The sequence below is a fragment of the Anastrepha obliqua genome, chromosome 1, assembly GCF_027943255.1.
Source record: "Anastrepha obliqua isolate idAnaObli1 chromosome 1, idAnaObli1_1.0, whole genome shotgun sequence".
NCBI classification, from domain to species: domain Eukaryota; kingdom Metazoa; phylum Arthropoda; class Insecta; order Diptera; family Tephritidae; genus Anastrepha; species Anastrepha obliqua.
This window is the reverse complement of record NC_072892.1, coordinates 19,515,695-19,539,859: the sequence shown is the minus strand read 5'-3', so window position 1 is coordinate 19,539,859 and position 24,165 is coordinate 19,515,695. Positions and strand designations below refer to the sequence as shown.

Genomic DNA, 24,165 nt, shown 5'->3' with positions numbered 1-24,165 from the left:
ATTAAAAAGCATTTTTATGACCCCAGTCTTGTTCACTTTAGACTTCACCTTCAACATTTCAATGGGCGAATTTTATTTTTTTTTTTCAATAAATTATGCACGTTTCCGATGTCATGCTTGCTGGGATGATCCACGCTATGCCATAAATTCTCGCTATTTCTCAAAATTTCAGTTCTTTTGGAATGCGTGGATCATTTGGACCAAAAGAGTTTTAAGAAATTTAAATTAAAAAAACTGATACCTTGAATTAAATGTATACTTTTTTTAAAGATCTTAACCTACTTCAGAGAAAAAGTATTCTTTCATGTAAACTGAGCTCTCTTGGCTTTCAGTCGGTTTTCCTTTTATGGTTGAAATCTTAGCTAAGTAAGAGGAGTTGCCTTGTTGCAATTTCGGATGAAGCTTCTGTGCTCTTCAGTGTCAATATGGGGTTACTTTAGGATAGTGCTTTGAGCCCACTACTACTTTTTGTCTCATTTATAAATGCCAGGCAGCTTATATGAAGATGACTTAAAATTTGTTGCCTCAATAAGAAACCGCGAGGATTTGCTTACGCTCCAGGCTGAACTTAATGATGAACTCATGTAACTCTTCAGATTTAAAAAAAATGTTTCCACGTCACTTAAAACGTGTAAACTTAAAAGAACAAATAAATAAAAAAAAAATAAAAAAATAAAAAAAGTCACTTACTCTAAATCACGTAATATTCTACTAACACAATCGTCACATTATATTATATTTATCTCTAATAATGTCCTCCAATCGGTGGATGATTATTTTTATTGTTTAGATTACTTGTATTTTGGTTTCAGCTCGTTTTATTGGTTATTTTATTAATGGTTTTATTGCCACTAAGTCAATAGTCAATAAGAAATTTCGTATTTTTTGACTAAACTAAATAAATAAAACATAGGCCCTATGTTTCATCTAGGAACTATGAAAAATGTATATTGGAGTACATATAATTAATTTTGTATTTTTTTGTTAAAAAAAAAAAACATTTATTTAAGTATAAACGTGAAAAAATATTTTATTCAAAATATTGTCCATCGGAAGCGGCAACTTTTTCCCATCTTTCAGGCAATTTATGTATTCCATCCCAAAAAAAACTTCTCATCTTTTGCGCCGAGAAAGTCATCAAGCCACATTGGTGAACCGTATTCCAGAAAGGTGATTCTGCATCGACCGAAACAAGTGGTAATCAGAAGGAGCTATGTCTTGGCTATAAGGCGGGTGAGGTAGAATTTCCCATCCGGCATTTTCCAAATAATTTTTGACCGATACTGCAACATGTGGCCGAGCATTGTCATGATGGAAAATCAATTTCTCGTGTCTGGTCGCTCATTCTGGCCGTTTTTCGGCTATTGCTTGCTTCAAACGTATCAATTGTTGCCTGTATAGCTCTCCCATGATCGTCTAGCCTGATTTTAACAGCTCATAGTACAGCACACCCTTCTGATCCCACCAAATACAGAGCATTACCTTCAAACCATGAATATTCGGTTTGGCCGGTTGGACTGGCTTCACATATGATCTTCTACGCTTTGGATTGTCGTAATGAATCCACTTTTCATCGCCAGTGACAATACGATGCAAAAACGATTTCTTTTTGTGGCGATTAAGCAGCATTTCAGACATGCAAAATCGTCTCTCAACGTCTCTCAGCTTTAATTCGTGTGGCACCCAATTTTCTTGTTTGTGAAAGTATCCGGCTGCTTTTAAACATTTAGAAATGGCTTCTTGATTGACTTCCAATGTTTTTCCAAGTACTTCTTGAGTTTGACATGGATCTTGATCGAGTAATGCCTCCAATTCTTCGTCTTCAAACTTTTTTGATGGACCTGATCGCTCTTTGTCTTCTGTGTCAAAATCACCACTTCTAAATCGTGCAACCCACTGCTGACATACTCTGGAGCATATTCAGGATAAGCTTCTGAGAGTAAACGATGTGCTTCTGTTGCACTTTTCTTTAAATTCAAGAACAAAAGCAGACCTCCCCGCAAATGCTGCTCTGTTGGAACGTAATTTGACATTTTGACTGTAATAAAAAAAATTTGTGTGTTTACTAATATTTACTGTAACAATCAAATTTACGTGATTTTTTGGCGTGCTTTAACATAGAATAGCTGTCGCTGTCAAAATATTGACTACATAAATAGATATGAGGTTAGTAACAAATACGAAATTAATTATATGTACCCCCAATATATAAATAAATAAAGTTTCAATTGGTTGATAAAACGATTTTTTATCTCTATGACTATCACTCGTATACCCACTCGATAAACTGCCCAAACTCTGCTATTTCATCACGACGGGTGCACTGGCATAAAGTTAAAGTGGTAAAAAAGCGGGGATTATTGTGAAAAATTCTCTTCATACATCCATATATTGGCGCTGTAGGATGGCAAGTTTTGAAATCGAACGATCTTAGAATTGCTTGCTGGGTAGTTAGTATAAAATTATAAATTAAAGTAAATAGAATTTAAATGCGGACTTTTGAAAAACCATTGTTGCCACAAAGAATTGAGTTGTTGCGTTTTATGTTACCAGCAAACTAAGGGTGGTGGAGCAGTGGGAAACGCATAGTAGGTATTTGGAAAGTGTTTGATTACACGCTGCACTGATTGCTCTATGCATTTGTTGGATTTTGCGCAGAGCTTTGCTCATATGCCTCGCTGGCTTACGCTGGCTAATGGTTGCCAGGAAACCACAAAAGCGTTTCTGCACACGCATTAGCATACACAGACACGTGTGCGCGCGCACATAATGCTCGTCGATTTTTTCCTTTACATTTACTTAATCGTCTTTCATTTTCCCCATTTACTTTGGCCGCGTATCTAAGTCCTTGAATAGCCCGCAACAAAATGGCTAGAAAAGGATGACTCTGTGGCGCAAGTGTCTCATTTTTCAAGGCGTTTTTCTGCAATTTTGTTCGATTTTTGTTGCAGTGCCTTAAGCGGCTTGAAGCGAAAATTGTAGAGCTTCCACTAAATGCAATTCATAAGCACATTTAGGGCTTAAAAGGCAACAGGACTTTAGGGCGATTCGCATGCCAGCAGTAAATCCGTTGTGCCACGGATTCAGGCAAGCAGTGCAGGCTCGTTATTGTGTGTGTGTGTGTGTGTGTGTGTATTCGTAAGCTACTTGCACTGTCTGACACAAGTGAACTCAATAGCTGATGTTTACGCTTGCCTTGCGCTGCACAGGATTTTTGGTTTATTTATTTACTTTATTTTTTGGTTAGCGCTTGCAATCAGATATTTTGGGCCTAATCCGCGCCCCGACAATACCAAAAAGTTGGTCTAACGCTTTTTTCGATATATTATATGTTTTTTCGATATTTGTATTTGAAATTTTTAAGCATTTCAGTTATTGATTTTTGTCGTTTTTTGACATTTTCTCCACATTTACATTTTTCAGGCTGCAAATCATTCTTCAAGCGCTCAGTGCGACGCAACCTCACCTACTCGTGTCGGGGGAGCAGAAATTGCCCGATCGATCAACACCATCGCAACCAATGTCAATATTGCCGTTTAAGAAAGTGCCTGAAAATGGGAATGCGACGCGAAGGTAAGCGAGAATTGCAAAATATTTAATTTTTTACGATTTGAATTTAATTGAAATTAATTAGTAAAATACGAACAAAAAAAGTAGGAAATATTTGCGAACAAAGTGAAAACTAATGTGCGCGACATTTCAAATTTTTACAAAGCATCCGCTCAACAAGCGAGCGAAAAACCAAAAACCACTAACAATAACAAATCAACAACATTCTGATGATGAAAAGGGTCAATTAAAAGTCAAATATAGAGGCTGACTGAGTGGCTGAACGTATGAATGAATGAATGAATGAATTCAAGTCGAACGTAAAGTGAATTTATCAGCTGTGCGCCGACGGTTTGAATGAGAGCAGCAAAAGGCGCGCGGCCAGCACAAGAGCAGCGGCGGCAGAATTAGGCAGCAGAACGCAGTGAATCGAAACGGAAGTATGCGCGTTTTGCAAAAGTCTTAATAAAAAAAAATTGATACCAATAAGTAAAGCAATTACGAATTGAATAAATGAATTCAGAACAACTATTGGATGGGAACACCTCTACAATGGCGTGGCAATAGAGCGGCAGCGCATGCCTTCAACTTATGCGGTTCATCGCTGACATTAGCCACTCGCAAACCACCGCCAGCGGTTGGATCAACGTTGGGGAATTCGTTAGGTGACAAGTGCTATTGGCACAGTCGCATGCACCCGAGCCAGCAGGTCTGATCTTCAAAGAACTCAAGCTAAATTTAGATTGAGAAAAATAGCCGCACTCGACTGAAAAGTTGTCCAACCAAAATACTTTTGCAAACATTTTTCTTTGCTATTTTTCTGCGCAAATCTAATGCAAAAGCTAGCAAAGATTTTAAATACGGCCGAATTGGATGCGCAAATGCATATGTGTGTGCACATGTACGTATGTATGTATGCGTGAGGCAGCGGACGCGCTTAAGCTACTTGTATGAGAAAATTGTGCGTATTTGTACCGCTGTGCTGCGCTTTATCCTTTGTTCAAGCTGAGTGACAGTTGGTTGCTGGGTGACAGTTATGAGCTGAATTTCAAAAATGCGCTTTTAGTATTTTCTAACAACACTTTTTTCATATAATATATTTCGCATGGCAACAACTATTTAGCTTTGGAATTTTGCAGATAAAAACACGCAGCTGGTATGCTTTCAGAAAAGCCGAACTTTTTCGTGAACTTTTTTACATACGACACAAATTAGCTTTGGTGAGGCCGCTTTCGGCCGCTTCAACAATTTGGGCCAACAATGCGCCCAAGAATTCAATTATAATAAACAATTTAATTGATACAACGCTTTTAACTATCGCAATTCCACTCAAAAATCAATGAAATGCGTAACAAATGTGCATTTAGCTACGTCATTAAATTCAATTCAATTCAAAGCCACTGCATCAAGTGCAAAGCGACACTGAGCTCGCAACTGATCGCAAACTAAATAAGAAATAAATATACAATCGCTTACCACCACTTCATCTCGCGAGTTGTGCATTTTTTCTTTGCTTTTCTTTTTCAAACGCTGCCAAGAGTAAATGTAACAAATTAATCGCGCTAACTTGCGCAAAAACTAAGGCATGCATTGGTAAGTAGTCTCTGCATCCTACTAAGCACCAACACAAACACACGCACATGCATGAATTTGTGAGCGATTTCAATAATGTCAATAAAAAATGCACAACATTTCAATGAAGCTGCACACACAGCCGTTCTGCGCTGAGTGGGGCAAACGCGCGCTCAAACGGATATTTACAGATAAGCCAAGTCTATTGCAGCAGATTCTTTAGACTTGACAACTAACTTGATTTCGGATATGTTTCCATTCAAGCTTGCAGAAACTTCATGTTGGCTGCCGAGTATGAACAACACCGCAACTGGCGAGGAACATAATTAACAGTCATAAAATGAATTAAACACGTGTGCCCTTAACGTGACCTCACCGGTAACAAAAGAGAACAACTGCATTGACGCATAGAAGCTTAGAAGCATAGAAGCATCCCTGTGAGACAAATACTGAGAAAGCTCCAAATAGCTACCGGTACAAATTTCCCATTATTTTACTTCAATTGAGTAAACACCACGAATTGTCACTTATATGAGTTGCAGTTTAAACTTCAAGCTTACAGCATTTAAAAGTGAAATAAATGGCAAAAAATTCAATTTAGGGTTTTATAAGAAAAAGCAAGTAACACGACACCATTCCATTCATGTAGCTGTCTCGGCTGGCCTCTTGGTACATACGACCAATTTTCCTACACCCAATGCACACCTAATTCGCTTAAGACCTAGAATTATTTCTGAGCTATTCGCTTAACATAGAAGCTCTTTAACGATAGGTAGGTAGGTGAAATGGTTGAAGTGCCGGTCTGGCTCTTTAATGATAATCCTCAAGAAAAAAATTGGGTAAAATTGCAGCTCTGAGGCAATCAATTCACATCGCCAGGATGCTGAAATAATGAAGCTAAAGATCATTTGTTTTCATACCTTAAATTTCTGAAGTCGGCACTTATGTCGCTATGGCACTGGTATTGATCGAGATGCCGCACAGTGAATTTCACAAATTGGTTGAGAAATATTTGACTTAGTAATATCCACAATTTATCCACCGCAAAGTGCATAATTTCTCTAAGAAAAACTTGCTAAAAAAGTTACTAAAAGATTAAGTTTTTCATTTATTATTTTTATATTTACTAAAATTTTGGAGAAACTAAGGAAAAGTAGGAGGTTTCTGGCAGCAGACGGAACTTCGGTACACAGAGAAATTTTTAAGTTGCTATCTGAGTAGTATCCACTGTTCTTCGCGCCCAAAAGACGACCTGATACCCATAGTTTTATTTGGAAGGAAATTTGATGTTAGATTTCCATTGCGTGGGCAATGGAGCAATCCAGAATGCATTCAGGGAGGCTTGACGAATATTTTCTTTACAGATGGGTCCAAAAATGAAACAGGGCCTGGAACCGGATGGTACTTTAACGATAGTAATAAGTATATTATCACTATGCTATGGGCGAAATCGCAACTGTTTTCCAAACGGAAATTTTTGCTATCCTCAAAGTAGCTGAATGGATAATCGAGAGGAGATGGAGCGGGAAACAGATTGGAGTTTTCAGTGACAGTCAGGCCGCACTGAAGGCCCTGGAGAATGCGAAGCAAACCCCGAAGATTATTCAAGAATGTAAAAAGAAGCTTAATTCTGTCGCAGGACAGAACAGGCTTGTACTTATATGGGTTCCCGGACACTCCGGTGTTCAAAGAAATTGCCGATGAATTGGTCAACCGTGGATCAGCGGTTCCCTACACGGGGACCAGAGCCAATAATTGGAATCAGTTCGCAGGAATCAGGAATTGGATCAGCGATGATGTATAAATGATAGCATTTCCTGTGTAATATTTTAAAAGTGAAAATACGAATTTAGAAGCATTTTGCCACCAATTCCAGTTTTCCCACCAGGCTTGAATCCAAAAGCTATTTTTATCGCGGATTTGCTAATATAAAATTTCCCAAAGGAACGACCTCTTCTAATGAATACGTCCAACATTTCAATGACATCGTTGCTCCTTTAAAAAACGAATGGCAGTTTGTTTATACAAATGGATCTAAAACAGACAACAGTACATCGTTTGCAGTCACAAACCAGCTTGGCGGCACAATCTCAGTCGGTGCTTTACCTTCCTTTTGCTCAGTATTCACAGAGGAAGCAGCTGCATTGCTTGAAGCGGTACTTTATGTTTCCGAAAAAGGCGGCAAATTCATTATTTGCAGCGATAGTAAATCTGTAATAGACTCTCTATTGAACCATTCTAACGAAACTCCATTAATCACCGAAATCCGAAATAATATCTTAATAAATAAAAATTCCATAAGGATCATGTGGGTTCCGGGTCAAGCCGGAATACAAGACAACGAGTTTGCTGATACCAGAGCCAAAGAAGCCCCTCAAGAACCTCTTCACTTCAGTGCACATTTTACTATCAAAGCTATTCGGAAAATTTTACTGAAGTCTCTTCAGGAAACGTACAATAATCAATGGATTAATTACCAACACCACTAGAAAAAGTCCAATCCTATCGGCATCAAGCCCATATATTCTACACACATATCTTCTCAGAACAGCAAGATATTTACACGCCTTCGAATCGGTCACACTATAGCCACCCATGTTCACATCCTCAATGGCACAGTCAAACCAGACTGCCCTTTTTGCAACTCAAACGACTACACGATAACACACCTTCTCGATACCTGCCCAGGATTGGAATCACTAGAAATGCAATTCATCCTAACCTTGAACTTTCGAATCTACTCAACAACACAGATGACGATAGAATTAACTTAATTTGCAAATTTATTAAACTAACTTAATTAAAATTCTAACTCTTTGCGAAAACTATGTATAAAATTATACTCCGCTCAAACTCACACTATCCACTAATCTTCTAAAACTTAATCAACAACCCTATCCCAACCTCTTGTGTAGTTACTTATCTATATTATTACTCTAGTGTTGATGTTGTTCCACAAATGGAGGGGCCTACAGTTTTACGCCACCTCAGAACGACTTGAGGTTTTTTTATGAGTAGCTTTTCCATGGCCGAAATACACTCGACGGTTGGCCATTGCCTGCCGAGGTCCGAAAACAACTTTTTTCTATCATTTGATGTTTCATGCCCGGATATTTGGGCACTTCCAAATGATTGTCACACACTTAACCATTCGACTACGGCGACCGTCTGTTGCTGGCCATAAAATATTGGGACAAGGAAAGTATCCACTATGATGCAGAACAGAAGAAGCGTTTAATAATGATAACAGAAAGTATGGATTGAGATTCTTCTTCTATCTAATTTTTTTTACTTTGAAAAAATTTTATTACTACATATATGAAATACTGCTATATGAAAAATAGACGCACCAGGTGCCCGATTTTGCCGTTTTTAATACCGCCGATACCTTTTACAGGAGTAATTCATATGCAGTAGCTATAGAGAGCTATCCCTAGAAAAAGGTGTATTATAATTAGAATATTTTTAGAATTTTTCATATTAACTTAAACTAAAAATGCAGGCAAAATTTCGTTATTCAAAGAGAGCTCTTTCAAAAAATGTATAACGTGTGACGCACGGGCAGTACACAAGAAATCCACTCACCTCTCGACAGTCACGTGTGGCATTTCAGTAAGCAGAAATTTTATTCGTTAGCACAGCTATCCAGGTGAAACTTCAATTCAATTGAACAAAAACAGAAAATTATGAATATTACTTAGTCTAATTGAAATTTACGCTAAGGCCCAAGCTGAGAAGCGATAAAAAATTGGCTAGTAAATGGCTTTCAATTCTTAAGTCAATTGGACCCTGTAAGCAATCTGCAACAAAGCATGATACGATTTTTTATATGTATATAATATTACATTATACTGCAAGCATTTGCTCACACCAACAAAGATCAAAAAAATAATGGCGATATTCTATGATTTTGAAACGAAATCGTTTAAACAGTTTTTGACATGGATGAGGATGAAAAGCTTAGCATAAGAAAATAAGTATTTATAACAAAATGTTATTTAATTATTTAAGTAAATATTTGTAGACTCAAGTAGACTCTTTTGTTCCCTAGGAAATAAGAATTATTCATACGACTTTTTCGAAATTTGTGAAAATCGATAGAAAAATCTACTTAGACTAAATTGGTTTTAGGGTAGGCACTACAATGTAGTGCTCTTCCACCCTCTCCTAGCGAAACCTCTCTTAAGCGCACACCTACCATAAACGGACACTTATTTCAGTACACACCACAAATCCTTAAGGTAGTACTCGTAGTCTGGTCAAATACTCATTTTTATAGATATTTTTTAGAATTTTTTTTTTTTTTTGAGAAAATAAAATGCGATCGCTTTGATTTTGTAGGTTGTTATTATTGGCATCAAATAGTATACAAAAACAATTTTATTTTATTTTTTTGACAAATGTTTTTGTAGTAGTGCGGCAACAAAGTAAGCGTCTTAAAAAAAAGCTTTTGGCTTTTCAAGACATCTGAAGCGAAAAAGTTAAACTTATTATTATTCTGTAGGCTTGTCATTCTGGCAGGTGCTACTTTCATTTCTTTTCAGCAATAACTTTCCATACTACAGTCTGATTTCCACCTGAAAAACACACATTTTTCTCAAAAGTCCGCCATTTTGTTATTTTTCAAAAAAATGTCCCACTGTTACATACGTCTAGCAGCGTCAAAAATGCGCTAAACGAAAAACTGTTTTTAGAAGGGATAGCAATAGAAATAAATATAAAAAATTTTACACATTGTTTATTAGGACTGAAACTTAAAAAAAAATTTATTTTAATTTTTCTTTACAAAAATTAGTATATAAAAAATTACGTGACCCAAAGTAAAATGAAAAAAGTTGCTCCACGGTCTGCATCATTTCTCTTTGAAATGTTGATGGATCTGTAGAAAGTACAAAAAAAATCATGTAAATAAAGTTGTAGTTATTTTTTGATGCGGTTTTTTTTTAATATTCGAAAGTGCTTTCTCCATAGTCTGTCGAGCCAAATTTTTGAATTTCGAAAAATTTTGCAGTTTATGGCATTTAAAAAAAATGCGTTTTACGTCATAAATGCCACAGTTTAATGATTTTATAAAAATTTTTAATAAAAACGTCAAAAATCCGGACTATAGAGAAAACACTTTCGAATATTTAAAAAAAAAAAACGTATCAAAAGATATTAAAAACTATATGAGCTATCATGCAGACCGTGCCGCAAAAAGTAGTTTCGAGAAAAAAGAGTTCAGACTTTCAAGTGCATTTCGCTCGCGGTCGCGCGCATTTAAAGCAAGAACTTGAAATGCATTTTTTAATTTATTTTGTTAACTTTCGTCTAATCTTCCTGATCAGTAAACAATTGTTGTTTTTTATTTTTTTCCAGTCAACGAGATGTTCTGGCCTCTCTTGTTGCTTTCATTGCCTTGATTCGTGTGTGTTTTAGCATCAAACTCTCGTCGGGCAGTTACATTTTCGACCATAACTTTGTACCTATGGGGAATTTTTACAATCGACTTTTTTTTAAGCTTCCAAGACTAAACAACCAGTGTCTTACACTCGCATCGGAAGTCAGGTATCTTGGTGTAATACTTGACCCCAAGCTCCACTGGAAGCTGCACATAGAAAATCGAGTTAAGAAGGCCAGTATAGCCTCCACGCCTGTAAATCTAATTATATTATATTCGGAAAAAATGGGGTCTCAAGCCACGTGTCGTGCTTTGGATGTACAACTTAGTGGTTCTACCAATTTTGGCATATGGTTGCCTAGTTTGGTGGGTAGCTCTCCCGAAGGGCTACAACACCACTAAACTGGAGAGAGTGCAGAGAACTGCACGTGTGGGCATCACTGGTGCCTGTTGAACATGCCCAACTGCTGCGCTCAACGTTATTCTGCACTTACTTCCTGTAGATCTGCAGATTAAATCCATTGCTGCTCAGAGCGCTGTTAGGTTGAAGGAGCTTGGCCTTTGGAGACAATTTCCTGTAGGACATAGTAGCATCTTGCAGCAGCTCTCCTCTTCCTTCTCTGTTCTTCGCACTGATCTCTCCATCCGCAAACTGGGATTTGAGGGTTGTGTTAGCGCTATCTTTCCAAGCAGGCAAGCCTGGAAGGAAGGGAGAGTCGGCACGGATATAGGTACCTCCGTTTTCACTGACGGATCCAATATGGAATCTGGAGTGGGAGCGGGGGTTTTTTCTAAATCAGACAGCATTTCGGTATCCTTTAAACTGCCGGAAACGAGCAACGCTTTTCAAGCAGAGGTCTTCGCGATCCTGCAGGCATGCAAATGCTTCGGGACCGTTGTTGGGAGGGAGACATTAATATTTTTTTCGATAACCAAGCTGCGATCAAGGCCCTGTCGTCGCCGTATTGCAGCTCTCTTCTGGTGAACTCTTGTAAGGAGAAACTCAAACATCTCGATCGAGCAGGAAACATCTCCCTTATCTGGGTTCCTGGGCACAGGAATATAAAGGGAAATGAAATTGCCGATGAGCTGGCCAGGAAGTGGTCGACAGAACCGGTTTCAGCTGTCCCTCTCTCAGACATCGGCGTCTCTTTGTCCGTTGTTAAAGGGAAACTACACAATTTCTTTCTAAAAAAAAAGCGCAAGACAGCTGGAGGTCTGTCTCATTGTGTGCTATTTCGAAAACACTATGGCCTCAATACGATATAAACAGAACGCTTCAGGTGATGGAAATCCCGCGCCATTCAATTTCCAAACTCATTGCGGTGTTCACTGGTCACTGGGTGATCGGTACTCATGCGGAGATACTTGGAATTCCGTACCACTCCTATTGCAGAAGCTGTGGGGATCCTGCAAAGAAAGAGACTGTTGAACACTTTCTCAGCAAATGTTCGTCTCTGGCGGTTAGGCGCTTGAGATTCCTTAGCGTGTTGTCTGGGGATGCCTTAAAGAAATCCTTCAGTCTATATCCCTTTTCTCTCCTCCACTACATCAACAGTACTGGATGGCTGTAGAAGGTTTTCTCTTCCCAAAAATTGTTCTTCGCACAGGTAATGGTCCACATTAGGGTATCAAAATGGCACAGAAGTGCTACTTGAAGTGTGCCTGTGCCACTCTTGCCATTGTACCTACTTACCTACCTCCACAGAAATACGTCTAAAATTATAAAGAATAATCATCTGTAAAAAAAATCTATTTTTTGAAAATTCTGGATGAATGTAACCCCTTAAGGATTTTTTTTTTTCAATTTCAACGCGCGTCAACCTTTGAAAATTTAATTGCTTGCACAGTGCAACATCAATTTCCCCACCTCAAACAAATTGTAGCATTAGCCCCAGAGTTGTCACGCACTGTCACAGCGTCAGCAAATGCACTGCAATGATTGGAAATTGGAAAATCAATTATGAAATAAATATATATTTATGAGCATGCATACATACATACAATTGCTCTGAAGCGTGTGGCGGAGTTCAATGCCTGTGCCAACATTTGAGCGCAAAAAAGCACTGAAAATATTAAATTCCATGCCGATTCATAATTAATAATTCAGTGCATTTGTCCCATAGGCTCAGTGTTATTTAATTGCTACTTAAAACGCGTAACAATTAATTTTTGTTGGCTAAGCTACGAAGCGGAATCCAGCCGTCAGCTGTCACTCCGATGGCTAAATTGTTTGACAATTGTGTTGTCACATTTGACAGCTCAGCAACTTACTCTACCGCTGACGGTAAACATTCATGAATATGTGCATTCGAATATGCGGCTACTCACTTAATACGCGAATATTGTAAATATTGCATGTGTATGTGTGCGTATAGGTATGTACATATTTATGAATAACTGCGTATCTGCATTGCCAATGGCATTCGTGCAGGCCGCTGCTCAACATGCTTTTGATGCTTAATTGTTTGCTATTAAAAGCCAACTTGGCGCATTTTGATGTCTTTTGGTTTTTTTTTATTTTTTTAATTTTTGTTTTCGACTTTTTTGTCAGTTTGTGCTTACCCAGTTGTGCTAATATTAACAATATTTTTGTATGCATGTAATAATTATTAACTTTGCTGGCTTCCTAAAAATAAACAGCAGTACGAGCGAGTTAAGTGCCGCTTAGTTTGGGCTATAAACTTGTTGACTTTGACGACGTCACCGTGGCTTAGTGATTATGTCTAATCGCCCAGCATCGATAGCAGTCAGTTTTGCTTTGGCAGTGGCCCCTAGTAATTAGCCGCTTGTCATTGCCTATCACAAGCTTTGTCAATCAAATGCACTGAGGAAAAGCAGCGGTGAGAGGTGTTTCAAACGCTTGTGGAATATGAGCAAATATACATACTTTTCAATCTACAGTCTGTTACATAAGCGCGTAGTCACTGTTACACGTAGATAAAACATCACAGCGTCCTGCTTCTTTTTCTATGACATAGAGGGCACGGGCACATCAGTCCTTCATGTTTTTTTGTAAAGAGTCAGCTGTCTGTCAAATTTAGCCTTCAATTGACTGGTTTTTCGAAATGAGTGCTGTTTACGCTTCTCGCTTTGAGGCAATTTTTCTATGTTTGCATGAAAAAGGAGCCAAATTAACGCAAACTGCTGCTGCGAAATATATGGCAAAGTCGAAGCAGTTCGTTAGCAAGTGGATAAATCGCTATAAAAATGTCGGTAACGTTGATAATTTTCCTCATCGCGGAAGTGCAAGCAAAGTCTCAAAAAAAGACGAAAAAAGATTCTTGCATTGTTCTCGAAAGATCCAACTTTGACTTTACGTGGAGCTGAAAGTAAAAGATGTTGTTATATCTTCCGGAATGATTCGCAGGACCTTGCTTGCCAATAAACTGAAATATCGCAGTACTTTTGAAAAACCAATGTTGAGTGCAAAACACGTTGAAAAACGAGTGCAATGGGCAAAGGAAAACTTGGACCGCGATTGGAGCAACGCAATTTTTTCTGATGAATCCTCCTTCTGGGCATTTCCGAGCATCAAACACGCCTTGGCAACCTCCACTAGTAGGATGTTTCAACGGACTGTTAAACATCCCGTGAAGGTCCATGTTTGGGGGTTCTTCTCCAACAAAGGTTTCGGTACTTTGATCTCATATACCGAGAATTTAAATGCCGCAAAAATGAATAAAATATATCAAAAGGCTTTGTTACCATCTGCTAAGCAATGGTATGTTAAGAAAAATGAAAGCTAGATCCTTCAAGAGGACAACGATCCGAAACATCGGTACCGAGCGTGTAGCGAGTGGAAGGCGCAAAACGTAGTTGTCACTTTAGATTGGCCATCTCAGTAACCGGATGCAAATCCCATAGAAAAAGTGTGGACTCTGATGAAAATGCAGCTTTGCAGACGCCAGCCATGCAATTTAGATCAACTTTCTCGACAAATTCGGAAAATTTGGAGGTCTTTTCCGGTAGAATATGCCGAAAAACTAGTGGAAAGTATGCCCCGACGATGTCAGGCCATTATTGACAATGCAGGAGATTGGACTTGCTACTGAGGTATTTGCATTGAGTATTGACGACCAAATTATCAATCAATTTGCGTAGTTTCGAAAAATCAATTGTTGCTATTATTTAACAGTGACCACGCTCTTATGTAGATAACAGACTGTAAGCTGAAAACCCTAAGCAAAAAACTTAAGGACAACAATCCACGCCAAGGCGGTAAAGGCTAAACGATTTCAGCCAATACAGCTTAATTGCACGTTCAATTCATTGTGATCAAACTTCAAGCATATATCGCCCGATTCACGCAAGCATTCATAACTTCTCGCTGCGCTCAGATAAACCACTTCAATTTCAGTTGTCTGTTATGCTGAGCTTGAGGACTTATTTTTCGCTCAGTGTCCGTGCAAGCGACTGCAATTCGTGTTGAATCGAAAATTTTTGCAATCTTTTGTTAATATTTACTCAAATATTTACAAGAGCTTTAGAAAATTTGCAGCGCTGCAGCCAAATCTGTTGCTATTATAAAGCAAGTTAGGCGCTTAAAATACCCGTTTCAAAGGCAACAATTAATAGATGTGCCATTCGCCATACATACATACATGCATAGATAAATCGGTGTTCGTATGTATATTTGTTGATTATACACATCGATTTGGGTTACAATCGATAGTAATTTGCTGGGTACGCAAGCGCAGTAGTGAATGACAGGAATGTTAACGCGAACTGAGCAGCTGAGCGGTCAAGTAGTCAGGCAGCCAAGCAGCCGAGCAATAGAGCAGTCGAACAGTTGAGGAGCGTTGTAATTAAGCTGCAGTAAATGTTGTTAAAAATAATTTAAATAGACACACACACACACTCACATGCACACTGATACTCAGTCACAAGTGGCATTATAAAAATTCATACATTAGCCAGCTATTGATGCTATGCGGTTGGGACAAGCGCAATTAGTAGTATTTGTAGCTGCGCAAACGATCATTCTCATGCATATATACACATATGTATGTGCATGTGTGTGTTAAATGTGCATATGTAGTCGCTGTCGCTGTTGTTGTGCACGTCTTAAGTGGCTAGCTGCGAAATATGACCACTTAAGTGGTCATATAAACCGCATTAATGACATATTACTGCCAAGTGCTTAGCTCGTTGTAGTTGCCATTCGCAATAGTCGCTTGCTGATGTTGTTGTTGTTGCTTTCATACCTGTTAAGGTGTCATGTAAACTTTGTACTGGCGACCACGTTTTAGCACTGACATTCGAAACGGTCGAATGTCAGAAGTGTTTAGGAAAAGAGTTCAACACCTTTTCCACCACCCCGCGGTGTCCCCGACTCGTCGCAGTTCAGCCACTTCTCACCAGTAATTTTACTGTCCGTTTTTGATTTGAAATTTGTGAAAATAGTTTAACGTTTTTTTTCGTAATTTCTTACATTTACATTTTGTGTGCTTGTTGACAGACTTCCAAACTGGTTCAACATCAATTCGGTTATCCTCTAGTCTTCGTATCGCCGCTGAAATATCGTGAGAACGTTTTCAACAAATTAAAATGACAACATTTTTAGGCATAAAGCACCCTTTTATCAGGCTTCAAAGCGTTGAAAAAACTCATAAAAAGTTCAAAGCATGAAATGTAGTTTTCTTTCCAAAAAAAAAAAAAATAAAAATACATAAACAACAAAAATCAGGCAAATAAGGAAGACATATAAAGAGAAAAACTGGACAAAGGGCAAGTCTGGGCGAACCGATTTGAGAAACGGTCAGCAAGTTTAAGGTTCAACGCCAAAGTTGCTACGGTGGTAGGTTAATATAATTAAATTGTTGTGTCAATTGTTGCAAGCTGGAAATAGGCACACACACACACATGCACGCACATGCAGGTATGCCCATAAAATAATGGGTATGAAAAATGTACAGCTACAAAGGTACACGGTGCATGCAAAACTAGTTCGTGGTAGTAAGAACAAGCAAAAAAAAAACACAAAAAACAACAACTCAAAAATAGGAAAAAAAATAAAAAAATACTAAAAACACCAAAAACAACTTGTTGTGCCATTGTAAGTCGTTTTTCATAGAAAAAGATATAAGAACTTGATTTATTAGAAGACTCAACTGTTTTGGTGGCACCTTAGCAGAGTGCGATTTTTGTTAAAGTTTGTGAAAATGCAGCAGTCGCCACGCCTTCTAAACACATAGCAGGAGGAAGCTGTTATTTATATATCTTAACGCTTTAGAAACACACATTTTGCAGCCCTCGCCCTTAATCAACTAATTTCCCGCCGCTTTCTGCCAGCCAACACTTCAACACGCATTTGACAGAAGCCTCATCGAACTTTATCCCGCTGAATGTAACCGAACGCCAAAGTACGCGCTCAAGCAGGCACTTGACGCGCCGATTTATCGCATGACACGCAGCATAACCTTGCGTAAGCGCGCAAAAACACAGCACAAACAGGGACAAAAGCCAAGGAAATGGCCAATAAAATGCGTGGTGTAGGAAGCAACTTGAGTGTCACGAAGGAGGCTTGAGCACGTGCCGATCGCGTTAAGGCATGCAAACTCGAAAAAATTAGCGGTAAAGTTAATGAATAAATAAAAAAATAGCAAATATGAAGCAGCGCACAAAAGAGAACATAAAATAGAAATATCGCTTAAACTGAACGCTAAAAGAGACTCAAGAAATGTGTGGTATGTTCTGCTGCACTGTTGTTGCTTTGCTACCTTTGTGACTGCATAAAGTTTTTGGCAAAAACTTTCGTCTTTCTCCTGTCTTGAGTGTGCATGCCATCGAAAGCGTATAGTGAAGCACTCACAGCCCCGCCACTTTGCCATCGCCATTTTATTGCATTTTACTCTTGTTTGTGTGCCTTTCCATGCAGTCTGTTTGCTTTTCTTTTGCGCATTTTGATCCCGCTAATCTGCGGTGTTGATCGCAATGAACTTATGGCAATAGTGAGTTAGTGAGTACGTAACTGAGCGACAGAGCACAGCGGGAAGAAGCGAGTAAGATAAAGAATCAAGCCTTTTTCACAGAAGGACTAGGGCAGTGCACAGCAGACGCTTTGGCGCGAGTTGCTCATTTTTTTTTTTTGTCAGCGCTTCGTTTTCAACCGAAAGCAGTATACGAAAGAAGTAGCGCAAGAGCAAAACCGAAAATACGACGTCAGTGCATGTTTGAATAAAAGCATAAACCGCACAGCATCAGCTTAAATTTCTAGGTTCCCTGCGCACTCGGCTGCAGAACGACTCGTAGCGTGAGGATCAAAAGATTGTGGTTCCGGTCACAAAGCGCAGCGACAATACCTCACAAAGGCCAGAAAGGTGCCAAAAAGGCAGCCGAATGCTATTTTCCCAGGCTCATTAATAACTTAATGTCCGGCCAGGCGCATAGTCGTCATGCACAACTGGACAATCGCAATGGTCAGTCGACCGATAGCCCCCGTGTGTGTGTGTGTGTGTGCCTGCCGAAACTGGTTTGCATGTCCAGTCAGGAAAAATCTACCTAAACTTGTCACTTGACGGCAGTGGATCGAAGAGAACAGCTGTAACGCACTCGGTTAGTAAGCCATTAAAGGTAGAGGAAATACAGCGAAGAAAAGTGAAGGAAAGAAAAATGTAAATCAAAACACAATTACGCAAACGCATTGTCCAAATAATTGCCGGTTTAAATTTTTCACTTTTTCGTCAGCGCCGTAGGAATTAGAAGAGCAGCAGACGAAAGAGAAAAGAGGGCGACCGAAGATAGAAGGGAGGGTGAACTGACCAAAACAAAATACGCGTAAGAAGAATTTATTTCACTTTGCCGCTTTCATAAGAAATTATAAATCGGTATCTTCGAGCGATTCCATGCATAAAAACCGGTCAAACCCGCTACGTACACCCTTAGATAGACGCAAATTTGCATAGACAATTTTTAATTGCCATAAATAAAAGCAATGACAAGAAGGGTACGAAGTGACCAGTGCGCTGACCAGTGCGCCTGGCTAAGGTCTAACCAACGGTCGCATGTCGCAACGCTACCTTTGTACAGACTTTAGGAAATCACCGAATGGAAAGAGTGCAAATATGCGGATTACGAAAATAAGAAAGAACGGCGAGCGTTGCCTTTCGAAGAATATTACTAAAACGCGCGCTCTCCTGTGCGAGTAGCGCGCAAACTCATAAAACTCATATGGAGACTCGAAAAGTAAAAATTGAGAAATCAATCGCATAAGTAAAATAAAATGAAATAAAATACAAAAAATAATAAAACATTTTCACTTACCACACTTCTACTAGTACTCTCGGTTCAACTATATTTACTTGTATATTGGCTTTTGCTGCTTTAAATTTTCTAATCTACACTCAGACACCTCGGGCTCCATTGTTCTCCGTTTTATTTATTTCGCTGCATTTCTGCCCATTTTGCGCAGATTTCTACAAATGATAATAGTTTGCATATTATTTCGCTTGAATTGTGGGTGCGTACATACAAACCAACACACATACATACATATATAAGTAGGTACTCACATGTAATGTGGCCACGAGTACCTATTGGAGCGGTTTCCCAGCGTAAAATGGGGGGAAAAAAATTGAAAATTGAAGCGAATAAAATATTTGCACTGTAACTCTAGAAATAATGAAATATTCCAGCCAGAGGTGCGCATACATACACAGCTATTTATTGTGCATGCTGCAATGTATTTCCATTTACGAGCATCCAGTGCGTAAAGTAAGTCATAAACAGTAAATGCTAAAAGTTAAAAGTTATTGGCGAATTATACAAATCAACGGCTGGGGTACGGTACACTAGAAAGGGCTAGTTTACTGGGGTTTACATTCAGCCGCATTGCAGCCGGTTCTACGTTAGCGAAATGACTCGGGTTTTTTCCGACCAAGGACTGCTAGTAAACTAGCCCTGTCTAGTGTACCGTACCCCAAACGCAGCGGCTGTTACGGCTTCCTCAGTTAAGGTTGCATGCAGCTCAGCGCCGATATTCGTTACTTACTCAGCAATGATGTTCTATCGGCTGTCGTAACTGTAACTGTCGGGTATTTGTGGTGATATACCCACAATAGGTTCTGGGTACGATTCCCACTCCCGGCCATTAAACATGGAAAACTTTTTCTAACAGCAATCGCCCATTGACAGACTTTTTACTAAGGGGTCAGATACCTGTAAACGGCCATATTAAATTGAAGAATTAAAATTATGAAGTCAAATAAAATGAAGAAGTCAATTTATTTTTTTTTTTTAATTGGCATATAGTTTATTTATATATTAAAATAATATAATTTTTTTTTTATTTTATTTCAATCATTTAAAATGGCGGATGTACACTCAATTTATCCAGGAAGGCAGCGGAGCTTCTCAATCGGCGGGTATTCTAGCATCGGCGTCAGTGATCTGAATACAAAACACCAACCATTTTTTTGTTTATTAGTGCCATAATTTCTATATGATATAAGATTCGCGGAATAAAATGCTTAGAAAAAATTAGTTTTGGGGCGAATTTTCCTATTATTTTTGCTACAAAATTGTAATTGTAGAAATTGTAAATTCACATAAAAAAGATGTGTGCTAAATTTCAGGGAGATCGGTTAATAACTTTTCGAGCTATCGTGTACGCCAATTCGAAAAATATAGTTTTGAGAAAAACGCGTCTAAAGTCGGCAACGTAACTATACCTCTCCTAGCGCTCGAGCGCTCGTCACGGTTGACGATCTATAATATAAGAAATACTTGAATTTTTTTGACATATTCTTAAAGGATTATATTGACATTTTGTGAAAAAAATTTTTTTTTTTTTGAAATTTTTACAGGTATCTGCCCCCTTAACAAACCTTCTTGGGAGCGGATAGTCACATACAAATTTGGCCTAAACATCTTTGAAAGCTGTATGCGCCGCTCTATTATTATGAGTATTCAAATCCAAGTCAAATTTACTATCCGAAATCCATACCGTCTCTCCCGCTGGGAAGCTCGCCAATCCAACAAAATTAAATCCAGAACAATCCTTCAACAGCGTCGCTGCTAGCCCCCTCAAACTGCTTTGCTGTGATCTCTGTGCCATGCCAAGAAGGCAAAAGAAATAACAATAATAATGAAGTATTTATTTTTGCGAATGGAATTAATTCCGTTGCTTGTGACAAAGCCGAAGAAAGTGACGCAAGAGCTCCAATGACTCCGCGCCAATAAGAATGCACTCTTACATGCACGCATACCAGCATACAAGCGTACGTATGTTAATAGACTTTGTGTAAAAAGTTTCCATTAAGGTTTCACGTGTTTCGATGATTGCTTGCGATGCCCCTCTGCAACGCCACACGCCGCACGGGCAATGTGCCCATAAATGTTCCGTTTACGTATATTGAAGCATACGCGTGTGTTTGTGTATGTATGTGTGTACATATATATTATCGTTTGTAAATTGTGCATTTTAATTAAAAGTAAATTCACTCAACACTCAAAACAGCAATGCAAATTTGTGTTGTAAATTTACGAAGTTGGCGAATGTGTTGAAAATATATTTTACATAATTTGAGTTTGCACACAAACAGCCAAACGCTTGAGCTTTATTTGGATGTGTGTTCTAGTTGTACCATAGCGACGAAGGGTTGCTTCCTAACCTCTTCTCCACCGCTTTACACTGCTCCGCGTGCCATGCGCTCTAACGTCTTTTGCGTATTCAAGACTCTCGAAGTATTTTGTTTAATGACGCAGTGCGTATCTGCGCTGAAAAGTATCTCTGCCAATGCTTGGCATTCACCGTAATGCTCAACAAGGGGTTGCAATTCGCTCCCTGCCCTGCGTTTGGCTTTGCTCTGGGTCTTGCGAAATCTTTAAAACCATATTCTTTGTCTTGTTGCGTCCTCTACATTGCTTTGCTGCCGCTTGTCGTCTTGCCTAAACTTCGTATAACAATGCGCTGAGATTGAGGTTGCTGATACCTCTTTGTCTCGGCTGCTAGTTTAGGGGTTTATGTTTTGTAAACGTCTCAGTATTGTCGTTGCTGTTGCATGTGGCCGCGCCTGAAAACATGACACACTCTGAATGCGTATCTACGGCGTTATCTGCCAGCCGCATTGTTCGGCGTGTGATGTCGTGGTCAAAATAACAGTTTTGTTGTAATTGTTCGTATTTGAAAATTTGAAAATTAGATATTTAAATAAGGTATTAGGTTACCAGCTGTGCCGCAGGCAGCCGTCTACCTCCAGCTCTAACTTACTTACGTTTAGCTCTTTGCTTTTTAAGCTCCTACTAATTCTTGTTCTCTCTATTCTCTTTCTCTCTCTCTCTTTTCAGCTGTTCAACGCGGTCGTGTGCCACCTACTCAGCCCGGTTTGGCCGGTATGCATGGGCAGTATCAGCTCGCCAATGGTGACCCCATGGCAGTCGCCGGCTTCAACGGTCACTCCTATCTAAGTTCCTACATTTCACTGCTCTTGCGCGCCGAACCTTACCCAACGTCCCGCTATGGTCAATGCATGCAGCCGAACAATATAATGGGTATTGATAACATCTGCGAACTGGCCGCACGCCTACTCTTCTCTGCCGTGGAGTGGGCCAAGAATATCCCGTTCTTTCCCGAGCTGCAAGTGACGGATCAAGTAGCGCTGCTGCGTCTAGTCTGGTCCGAGTTATTCGTTTTGAATGCGAGTCAATGTTCGATGCCGCTGCATGTGGCTCCGCTATTGGCCGCTGCTGGTCTCCATGCCTCGCCGATGGCGGCGGATCGCGTGGTTGCATTCATGGATCACATACGTATCTTCCAGGAACAGGTGGAAAAACTGAAGGCGCTACACGTCGATTCGGCGGAATACTCCTGTCTTAAGGCGATCGTGCTCTTCACCACCGGTAAGTTGCTGGATATCCTCTACAAGGATGTTCCAGCGCTGCTAACCAAAGTTTCAGCTAAAGTGTGCGGGTTGGCCTCCGCGGCCAGCACGAATAACAGCGCGAATTCGGATAGTTCGGCGGTGACGACAGCAACGTCCGCTAGCTCGGTGGCGAATGGAGGCAATACCGATCAGCTACATGAGCAAGTGCTTTTGATAGTGCGCGACCATCTGGACGATTTGAATCGCGTCGAAAGCGAATCACAGCAACATACTTCGGCAGCTGCTTTCCACCTAGCCGCCTTCATGAAGAGTGTTGCTGGCGTTGAAGCGGTCACTCAAAATGTCTTCTCCGCCACCGAGTACGCGGCGCTTACACCCTCTGCAGAGACAACGACATCAACTACGGATCATAACTCTGGAAATATGGGATCCTCTGAACCTTGCCATATCAAAGATGAACGCATGCCAACAACATCGCAGCATCTGGCTACAAGTTCAGCGAACGGTCTTGTGCACTCGGCGACGAGCGCTTTCAGTTCGTGTGCCCCCAGTCACAAGACTGCCGCACACTTGACCAGCACTGACGATTTGTTGGCCGCGTTGTACGCCAGCGCGAACTCTGCGGCGCCAACCAACTCCAGCACAACTACAACGACATCTACTTCGAACGCAAGTCACAATAATAGTAGTGGTCTGGGCGCTTCCATAAATACTCAATCGCAAATCGGTTCGTCCCTACTCAACAGCCTAACCGCTTCGCCATTGAGTAACAATGCTTCCCAAACCACAGCCGCCTCCGCCGCCGCCGCTGTCGCCTCTTCAGGTACCGCAGGTAGTAATCATGGCGGAACATATCAATCGCCGCATCACACCTCCGCGCAACAACAATTTCACACGCATACACAAACACAAGCGACACAAGATCAGCAACAGGCCGCAGTAGCAGCTGCTGCCACTGCGGCCATGTTCTATCAGACACCGCCGCGCACTGCTTTCGGTTCGGCTTTTGATATGTTCCACCATAGCACACCGTTCGGTGTGAGTAGTGGCGCTTCGTTCGGTAGTCCCAGCTATAGATACTCGCCGTACAGCTTTGGCAGTAGGTGGCAATTGTAGTTTGGTTTGAGCACCGAGGTGCAGATCTTTCGATTTACTGAAAGTTGGTAGAGCCGCCTTAGCCTTAGGTCGATATAGTGTTTAGTCTAGTCTAATACTTCTAAGCTGTTCTCGTAAGTGTTGCTATGCGACGAAGCGCAGTCGAGTGTTGAACTCGGCGGTACAAACAGAGCGTAGAAACAGGTCGTTCCGAACAAATTGTAATTACATTTTTAGTTTAGCCATCGAACGCTGTAATTTAAATGATTAGTTGTATATATTTTGTTAGACGTTGCAATCATATAATTAAAAAGCAGAAACGTATTAATTAGCTACATTGTACATAGGGTGTAATGTATGTGTATACTGTGTATATGTGTAAGTGCAAGTGTGCAGTATATTTATAGCGATATGGAGTACCTTTAGTGTGCCTAAAATGCCTAATCAATAATGATCGTATGGACGTAATCCTTAAGCGCTAACTAATTTAGTTATTTATTATTTTAGAAAATAAGTCTAATTTATTCTAGCTCTAGTTTTGGTTAAACGTTGAAGAATGAGAGGAGTAGGAGGAAGATGATGAAAGAAATATTAAAAATATAAACATTGTTGCTTGAAAAATTAAATTCTATTTTGGTATTTTTACTTGCTTTACTATCTTAAACTGGCTTAGAAAGAAATTTTAAGATTTTCCTTTTAAAAAATTGAAGCTGTACAAAATTTTGAGCTGAATTAATTACTAAC

The 24,165-nt window shown here is 39.7% G+C and overlaps 1 protein-coding gene across 1 annotated transcript in view; it reads left to right on the top strand.

Annotated features, from left to right (window-relative positions):
* Positions 1–24,165, top strand: part of LOC129253351 (steroid receptor seven-up, isoforms B/C-like) — an 82,176-nt gene that overhangs the window by 34,101 nt on the left and 23,910 nt on the right. Inside the window, exons 2-3 of the mRNA XM_054891695.1 lie at positions 3,424–3,573; positions 21,791–22,342. Coding sequence (XP_054747670.1) covers positions 3,424–3,573; positions 21,791–22,342 — 702 coding nt within the window. The remainder of the gene's footprint in view (positions 1–3,423; positions 3,574–21,790; positions 22,343–24,165) is intronic.